Raw genomic sequence first — 9,781 nt, 5'->3', positions numbered from 1 at the left:
GATGTGATCCCCTTGATTTCGTGACTAAAATGTTCTATGATCTATTTAGGAAAGAGACAATAATGTGCATTACTATTTACCTTTTTATGCCATGATGAATTAACTAGTGGCAATGATATCTGGCGAACGTCCGCCGGGAGTGAGATCCCAACAACCCCCCAGCCTCACTTGTAGCAAACACCCAGAGAGACTGACGATCCAGATGGTCAAAGATTGACAGTTATTGAGGAAAATTGCACTAAAAATAAAACAACTTCCATGTTTTTTTCTTCTGAAAACCGCCACCATCCCTAATAATACTAAAAATGTCATCCTGTAGGTTCGCAGAGGTCATGCGTGCCAGCGAACGTTCACCGGGGCCTGGGTATTAGCATCCTTAATTAGGGTGCGTTCGGTCCGAAGGAAAACTCGAAGGAATCTAATCATGTAGTCTTTATGGCAAAATAAGAACCTCAACAATTAAAGGCCATGTCTCGCTAAAACTCTTACCAAGGACCAGGGCAAAAACAAGTAAGTTTACTTTGCTTATTGAACTTGGTGTGCAAGATTTCTTGGTGAGGAAGGAAACTTGCATGGTAAGTTTGCCTAGCTGAGAAGGAAACTTTAAGTAGCAAGTTTGTCTGGTTGTGCAGCTTATTTGCCGATTAAGATGTCTGAGTTACTAGTACATGAGTAAGATGTTTGTAGTATTTTGATTGTAGCCGCATACGACGAATTGCTATAACACGTGGTTTTATAAAACCCTATATATACAACTATAAATAATTGTCACCCGCAAAATAATATAAATATTTGCTGGTGTGATTTGGTCGATCTGATTTCAGTGCTGCTCCAACCGGACTGTGATTTCGTCTTTGTGTTGCAGTGCGTGCTCAGGTTACCAATAATTTACAGTCATATCGGCACATGAAGCGCGTGAGTCTTTGAGCAAGAGCTGTGCATTGAGCTATCAGTAGACAGTAACTACCGCGGTTTCACGGCATATGCAGGAGTAGTACTCCCGTTTTCTTGCCGCCGTCTGCCGGGTCAGTACGTAGGTAGGAATATATTCACCACGTACGTACACGCTACTCCTCCCACACCACACCAGATAGCCGCAGTAAAAAATAAAATTTTAAAATAACAATCAAGAAAAAACAAAATATCCCGAGCCCAAGCACGCACGCTGGCCCCAGCCAAACGCCAGCCTGTCGTGCTCCTCCTTCCCCAAGCTGCGCGACAAACCCACCCCTTCTCCCTCCTCGCCTCCTCCTATATAACCAGCGCTCCCACTCCCCCAACTCAATCGCCATCTCGGTCTCAGCATTCCTCCCCTCACCCATATATAGTTATATACTCCAGCAGCAACGACAACAATTTCGTAATTCATATCATACATACAGTTCACAACGGCACCAGCTCGACCCTCAAATATACACTAACACGTCGCGGCAATGGGTCTCTGCATGTCTAGCGGCGGGGCGGTGCGCTCCGAGGGGCTGGCCGCGTCGACTGCGATGGTGCTGCTGCCAACGGGGGAGCTGCGCGAGTACCCGCCCCCGGCGACGGCGGCGCAAGCCCTCCAGGACTCCGTGGAGGCAGGAGACGGCTCCGCCGGGTGGTTCCTGTGCGACGCCGACGCGATGGGGTTCGAGGGTCCCGTGGCGGCCGTAGGCGGGGGCGAGGAACTGCGCCCGGGCCAGATCTACTTCGTGCTCCCCGCCGAGGTTAAGAGGAACGGGCTCCGCCGCGAGGACGTGGCCGCACTCGCCGTCGGGGCGTCCGCGGCGCTCGTCACCAAGGCCAACACCAACGCGTCCGGCAGCGGCGGACGGAGGAGACGCGCCGGCTCTGTTTCGCCGTTCGTGTTCGCCCCTCCGCCTGAGGTGGACGAGACTCTTGCCTACAAGACCGTGCCGGCGCTGGTAGTGAAGAGGCGGCCGGTGGCGCGCGTAAAGAGTGCCGGGAGGATGCAGCCGAGGTTCGCCCCGGATCTGACCGCCATTCCTGAATGCGAGTAAACGAACAGAATGGCCTTCGCGGATGGATCGACCCATCGGTCGTGGCTACAACAAAAATCCGTTGGCGAACTCGATTCTGGAGAAGCTCCGGCAATTCTGGAATCAGCGGGAACAGAGCAAGGAAGGTGGGAATTGATGTCGCCAGCCTGGCGGGACGGCATCAGCGGACGACAGAGCGGAAGGCCATCAGATCCATATCGGACGGAGGCTGCTGGCTTCAGTGGCTTGGCGCGGAAGATGAAATGGCATAACGTCGGTGCAGAGTTTTTTCTTTTCTTTTGCGGGAATCGGTTCAGAGATTTAGCATGTGTATATTCCGTAGCAACAAAATTTTGATCGCATTAGTTGAGCAGGCGCTCTGAGAACTTAAGTATGGAGGCAAATATAAACAGTGAACATAAGCTAGAGTACTGAATTTTTGCCTAAACATGCGCTTGCTTGTGTGTTGCTCTGTTTTGATCCGTTTGTTGCTCTGGGACGTTCGAAACTTGCTGTACTCCCTCCGTCCGAAAATATGTTTAAATACATTCCATTTTATTCATTTTGATGGCAAGTATTTCCGTCCGGAGGGAGTACTACATTTTTAAAGCGGGTTAAACATTTGCCATCTCAATAATTAAGGGCTTCATGTACACACGGCGCTTTTAGTTAAAATGAGGCTCGAAAAAGACAACTGGGACTATTCCGCGCCGACGGTGTTTCTGTGTTCGATCAGAACTATTCCACGTTGCTGCGCAGACTGCCGCATCCTCTGCCGGCCGGTCGTGTAGTTTAAACCTGCGACGGCTCGTGTATACTTTGGGATTGTTTGGTTTGAGATTAAGTTGGCAAGTCTAAGAAAATCTTGTCATACTTGTGGCTTTTATTTTGAAAAACTAATTTTAGATAAGTTTAACAACATTGTATGGTAAAGTGTGACACTCTTAGACCTAGAATCAAACAACCCCTTAATGTGAAATGAGGGCAAAGTTTTTTTGTTTTGACATGGAGGGCAAAGTTTGTGGTGCACGTTTCAAGGTCAACTTGGCCCCCATGCTGTGCCTACTCGTGCAGATCGCCGTGCGGCGACGTGTTTATATTTTCTAGTACTGGCATTGTAGGCTGCGGCGAACAGGCCATGCGCTTGCTGCTGGCTTGGCTACTCCACTTAATTGGCCTGCCTACAAGTTCGGACGTTTCCACTGTAACGTTCTTTTCCCATACAACATGTTTCTCCTTTTCAGTTTATAGAGCTCAAATTTGGAATCACGTTAACCAAGACATATGATAAGTGGAGAAATGTATCTCGTACTCCATCCGTTTCTTTTTAGTCCGCATATAAGGTTTGATGAAAGTCAAGCATTATAGAGTTTGACTAACTTTATATTAAAAAATATAAATATTCACAATATGAAATCAATATATTCAGATGCACCATGAAACATATTTTCATACTATATAGTTTTAGTACTATAGATGTTCATAAATTTTTATGTAAATTTGGTCAAACTTTGTGTAGTTTGACTTTGACCAAATCTTATATGCGGAGTAAAAAGAAACGGAGGGAGTACGTTATAAAACTATCCAAACTAAATTAATGTATTAATTGAGATTAATTATAGTGCATGCATGCTTGGCCACTAGATGAGTAGTAGCATTGCATGTATCGGTGAGTTTCTTTTTAATTCTTGCATGCAAATATTTAATGCACCTCGAAATCTTAAAAGGAGATGGAGATGAGCCCGTTAAATCGAAAAAATTAAAAAAATTAAGATAAGCCCTATAAACCGAAAGATGAAGATGAGCCCGTTAAACCGAAAAAATAAAAAAAATTGGGATAAGCCCTATAAACCGGAAAAGGATGAGTACGACAAAACTATCGTACCTAGTCCCTCCATCCGATGAAAAGTGTGCATATAGAATTTTTTGGATAAATTATGAAGTGGAGTAAAAAAATACATTGTAAAGGTGCAAGCCACCATCTCTTTGCTCTTTAATTACCCAACCTTCAATGAGCTAAGTGCATGTAGAAATTAAGGAGACCATCCATATAATGTTATTGGTCTTGATTACCGTGTGATGAGGTAGAAACATTTTTTCCTACTTTAAAGTGCATTGGAAAGATAGAACGAAACTGCTCTACACACGATAAAAGCGTAGACGATGTGAAGACGACTAAGTATCCGGCGGTCGTTGCTCCCCTATACACCTGCATGCGTGGCTGGATTTCACTGTCGTCCGTGAATCGTCCGTGTTTTATCGTCCATATAGCACTGCTTAAGATAGAAGTACACTCTTTTGTGGACAAATTTCAAAGCTAAATGTACACTCTTTACCTGACAGAGGGAGTATAATGTTGTTCATACCAAATACCTTCTCTCTGAAAAAAAAGATAGGAGTATACCAAACACCAACAACAACGAATAGAAAGTTTTCAGCGAACTAAGCATAGCTGAGATGGTTAGATTCTTTGTGGTGGAATCAACCCATGGGAAGGAGAGGAAGAACGTTCGCGAGCCGATGTGCCATCGGGAGGTGTGGATGCTACCGCACCATGGCCGCTTGCGGGAAGTGTCGTGGTTCTAAGCCTGACAGTAGAATGGGGGGGGGGTAGGTATGGAGAGACAAGATCCTAACTATGGAGCAGTTGTGCACACAAGTGTTTTACGAGTTCAGGCCCTTCTCGGAGGAAATAATAGCCCTACGTCTCGGAGCCCGGAGGCGGTCGACTGAATTATGTGTGTGAGAGTTACAGGGGTGCGAACCCTTCTACCAGTGGAGGGGGGTGGCTTATATAGAGGATGCCAAGACCCTAGCCAGCCCACGTAGCAGAGGGTTAAAGTACATTAAGGCCTAGCGTTACTGGTAACGCCCTACATAAAGTGCCATCATGACCATTAAGACTACTTAATTACAGACCGTTTGGATATAGAGTAGATCTTGAACTCCTGGTGGTCGAGTGAGTCTTCATGGTCGAGTGTCTTCATGTTCGTCGAGTGTCTTCTAGTCCGTCGAGTGGAGTCCCTCTTGGTCGACTGGAAGACGGCTTCTTCTAAGAGATGTCCTTGGGGAGGGTACCTTGGCAGGTTCATGACCCTACCCTAGGTACATGACTTCATCAGTAGCCCCCGAATGGATCGAGGTTTGAGTGAGGAAGGAGTTGGCAATCTTTCCGACTTGCTATTTGGTGCTGTAAAGGTGTTTTGCTCTGGATCAATGACTTTCAAGTGAGGGTGTCAACTTTCGTTCAGTCGCCTTGATCCATTCTTTATATTTGTCGAGTGAACTTTATGAACTTGGGAATTTCCGAGCGACGGATTGGAGGAGATCTTCCGTCTGACAAGTTGCCCTGTGGTTAGCGGATTTAGTGGGATCCGAATTTTGGGAAGCGCGCGAAGCGGAGCAGACCGCGGTACTCGGATGGGATAAGGCAGGGACGCCTCGATTCTCGCGCCGCCTTTTTCACCACGTATCGCTTGCGCGACTGTTTCGGGATTTGACAGGATCGCCTGGGCCTACCTGTCGGCCACTCAGAAGTGACCCCATATAAGGAAACCAGCGGAGGTTTTTTGAACAATGCCTCCTCATTTTCTCCTCCCTCGCCTCCAGATTCATCCGCCGCGCCCACCAACTGCCCGACGCCGCTGCTCCGTTCTGGCCTCGTCGGCAACAATGGTGAAAGAGAAGACGGCGGCTTTGGAGCGGGCGAAGAAGGCGACGGCGGCAGCGAAAGTGAAGGGGGAGCAACCAGTCGAGGGGGATCCTCGTCGCGGTCCCGTTTGCCGCAAGGTTGGATCCAGGGTGATTGGATCCGCTCGACCATCACCCAAAAGGATCTCGACGACCTGGCCGACGAAGGCCTGATTGCGCACGGGGCAGCGAGGCTCCCCGGGATGGAGTGGCAGCCACAACCTCAGGAGGGTGAGTGTGTCCTCTTGGCGACTCATGTAGATCGAGGGTTCTCTCTGCCACCACATCTTTTCTTTCGAGGGTTTCTGAATTTCTTTGGAGCTCAGCTTCACCACTTTACCCCCAATTCCATTGCCTATCTCTCTGCCTTTGTATCTTTGTGTGAGAACTTCTTGGGTTGTCGGCCGCACTGGGGCCTCTTCAAACACATATTCACTTGTCGTTCTCAGACGGTGAAAAAGCCAGCCCCAATGACGAGAGAACTCAGGTAATCCAGATGGGTGGGGGTCTCGGGGTCCAGATGAGGAGTAAGAGCGCCTTCCCAGCTATGACTCTTCCCGAGTCAGTCAGAGGGTGGCAGTCGACCTGGTTCTACTGCCAAGACCAGTCGACGCCAGGGCAGTCGACTGGGCTCCCTCCCTTCTCTATGAGTCGAGTGAACAAGCCATCCTCTCTGAAAGTAGTTCCGGAGGAGAAGGTTCAGGTAAAAATATTGATGGAGCGAGTAGTTCAGTTGATTCGTGACGGTGTGACTGGCATGGACCTTCTGGAGGTTTTCCTTCGGCGGCGCATCCAACCACTCCAGTATCGGGGCCACCCGATGTGGCTGTATTCTGGTACTGAAGACGCCAGTCGGGTCCACCCAGAGGAGGTCGATGATGCCACACTGGAGAGGTGGATGACGGCCATCACGGGGAACAAGGACAACCCTCGTGGAGCCAGGAGGATCCCGCCACTCGACCAATCTTATGAGGCGGACAAGGTACGACCACTTTCCTCCGATTGCTCCGTCCGTTCTGTTCCGTCGTAGATCAGTCGATTGACTATTGTCTTGCTTGTTGTCTTTCAGGAAACCACTGAGTTGTACTCGATGCCCAACGGGGCGCACGCGCAGGCCGAAGAGGAGGAGGGAAGCGGAGGCGAAAGCCAAGAGGAGTGGGAGTCGGATGCCGATGAGGGCGACGAAGATGCAGGCTCTGATGAGGAAGAAGAGGAGGAGGAAGTTGCGCCTCCTCATTCCGAAAGGAGGTCCAAGCTCACCCACGACCCTGCGGCTGATCGTGGCAAGGGAGTCGTACCTACTGGGCAGTCGACGAAACGCCCTCGGGCAACTTCACCGGCGCCGACTGAAAAGGTGTCGAAGCAACCCCGAGCGGCCCCGACAAAACCGGTGAAGGCACTACCGAAGATGAGGATGGAAATTCCGACTGTTTCTGGGTAACGGCATAACTCATGTTTTTCATTCTTGGTCGACTCAATCGCTGACCGATTGATATTCAAAATCGCAGTGCTGCTACTTCTGAGACTTCAACCAGGCATGAAGATGAAGAAATGGAAGATGCTGCTACTTCTCATCCTGGTATGATCTGCGCGGTTTTGTTTTTGGTCGATTGATTCTTTATTTTTGACTTTGAACTTCTTCTGCAGCTCCACCTAGTGTTGTCATCAATCTCCCTAACGATGACGATGAAGCGCCACTGAGGCAGAGGAGGAGCGGGAAGGCGACTGTTGGCAAGGCTGTTCCGGTTGTGTCAGCACCTGGACCATAGATTCCAGAGGGGAGCAACATTGCTCGGGCTACCGTGTCCTTTGCGGAGCCGTTGACGGTTGCCCGCCCTTCGTCGTCGAGTGCTGACCCGCCTTATCTCTTCTCCACCTACCACGTCCCAGAGGACCAAGCAAGCGCTGCCAAGGAAGCCATACGCCAGGCCGGGATTATGATGGAGCAGGTGAAGACGATCCGAACCGCCAGCCAAGCAGCTTATGACGCGAGCTTAGCTCTCCACAGCAATGTCCAGGTTAGTTAAACATCGACTAGAAATCTTGATATTTGTCATGCACCCACTGGGTGTGTCAATTCTACAGTGGACTTCTGGCAGTCGACTGTAGTTTTTGTGTCTTGATATTTCTCACTTTACTTGTTTCACACGAGCGTGGTCGAGTGGAACAATAAAGCTGGTGGGGGCACGCTGAGTGCACCCACTAGGTGTAGTCCCCGAGACCGTGGTCGATTGCTGGCAATCGGCTATGGTCTGATTTTTTTTTTGCTGCTGACAGTTAACTGCTTCCGGTCGACTGGTCGACTCTGAGTCTAGCTGATAGAACTAGTGGGGGCACGCTGAGTGCACCCACTGGGTGTAGTCCCCGAGACTACAGTTGAATGTTTAGATTCAGCTGTAGTCTGAGAAATATTACGATTTTTCTTTTAGTCACTCGGAAGTGATCTGTCGCTGATGTCTGTCGATTGAACTTTCGCAGAAATCTTGTGACCTTGTTTCTCGTTATACCGAGTTGGAGAACAAGCATATCCAGCTTGAACTTGACCAGAAGCTTGTCCAAGAGAATTTTACGAAGTCGAAGGAGGAGGCAAAAGGTATGTTTGGTGAGAATCTTGACGACTGTCCTTGCTTCTTGCCTGTCTCCGAGTCTGATCTTATTGTGGTTTTGCAGAAAAATTGAGGGATGCCCTGAAGAAGAAGGACCTTGACCTCGCGGAGGCACAGAAAGTGGCTTCGGACAAGACAAAACTTGCAGAAGAGAAGTTGGCTTCCGTCAACAAACTTGAAGAGGAAAACACTAATCTGAAAGCTGCTCTCGACGTGGCCAACCAAGAAGTCACTCGACTGAAGAATGCCAATATGGTCCTGAGTGACAAAGCTGGCGAACTGGCAGGAAAGAAGAATGACTTGGAGGTTTATCTGGGAGGACTCGCCAAGAAGCTTTTCCTTATGCTCGAAGGTAACTCCTTATCTCCGATTGGTAATTACTAACTTGCTGTAAGGGCGTTAGCTTATCCTTGAATCGTGTCCACAGAATTCTGCCAAAACTTTGAAGAGGAGACTAGTCGAGTGGAGACTGGCTTGGATCCCATCAATTCTCTGGTGAAGGATGAAACCGCTATGAACGTGCTCTGCCTCGAGTCTCGCGTTGCTGCAGTGGTCAATTACCTTGCAAGACTGAAGGCCGTAACATCGCGCATCGACACATCGCTCTGGCCAGAAGAAACGCTTCAGAATGACCTTGAGTCGCTGATGGCTCGACTGAACGAAGTTCTGAGTCGAGTGCAAGAATGGAAGAAGTCTTCTGCCAGGTGCAGTGCTGACGTCGCTCTGTCTTTGGTCCGCGTCCACTGCAAGGAAGCGAGAGAAGACAAGCTGGTGTCTCTCAAGGTGGCCAACACTAGGAAGCATGACTTCCGTTCTTTCATGGAGACCTTCATCGCGGCCGCCACTCAGATGGCAGATGGGATCGACTTGGACGAGTTCGTTGCGCCTTCCAGCCCTCCGCAGGAGGGGTAAAAAACTTCTATGCTCGATGATTTGAATTTGCCTCAGAATGCCGAGTGATTTTTGTAACCGCCAAACTTTAACAGGCTTGATGCCTGAGCCCTTCTGGGTCCGTAGGACGTCATCGGAACTTGATTTGCCATTGAAATACGTTTGCTTCTTTCGGACAATCATCTTCTTTGGTTTGGAGTATATACTAGCATCTGTAATGCTCTTTTGCAGGTAGGAGTGAAGCACAAATTGCCGTCGGCCTGTGCTCGTCATGTCTGGGCGAGTGCTTGGTTGCAACCAGGCCTCCGAGTGAGAAACTTGTTCTTAGGCGAGCACTGGGCTGCAGCTAAGCCTCCAAGTGGGAGGTTTGCTCTCCACTCGGTAGGATTTAGAAACTTAGGCGAGCACTGGGCTGCAGCTAAGCCTCCGAGCGGAAGTTTGGCTTATCACTCGGTAGGATTTTAGAAACTTAGGCGAGCACTGGGCTGCAGCTAAGTCCCCGAGTGGGAGGTTTGATCTCCACTCGGTAGGATTTTTAGAAACTTAGGCGAGCACTGGGCTGCAGCTAAGCCCCCGAGTGGGAGGTTCGCTCTCCACTCGGTAGGATTTTCAAAA

The 9,781-nt window shown here is 49.2% G+C and overlaps 1 protein-coding gene across 1 annotated transcript; it reads left to right on the top strand.

Annotated features, from left to right (window-relative positions):
* Positions 1-1,298: 1,298 nt before the first annotated feature.
* Positions 1,299-2,398, top strand: LOC119367744. The gene has a single exon (XM_037633169.1). It carries the CDS (start codon positions 1,434-1,436, stop codon positions 1,998-2,000), a length of 567 nt encoding a protein of 188 aa, XP_037489066.1. The 5' UTR covers positions 1,299-1,433; the 3' UTR covers positions 2,001-2,398.
* Positions 2,399-9,781: the final 7,383 nt, after the last annotated feature.

Source organism: Triticum dicoccoides, chromosome 2B (assembly GCF_002162155.2).
Source record: "Triticum dicoccoides isolate Atlit2015 ecotype Zavitan chromosome 2B, WEW_v2.0, whole genome shotgun sequence".
Classification (NCBI taxonomy): Eukaryota; Viridiplantae; Streptophyta; class Magnoliopsida; order Poales; family Poaceae; genus Triticum; species Triticum dicoccoides.
The sequence above is the reverse complement of the archived record's forward strand: the minus strand, read 5'-3'. Positions and strand labels throughout refer to the sequence as shown.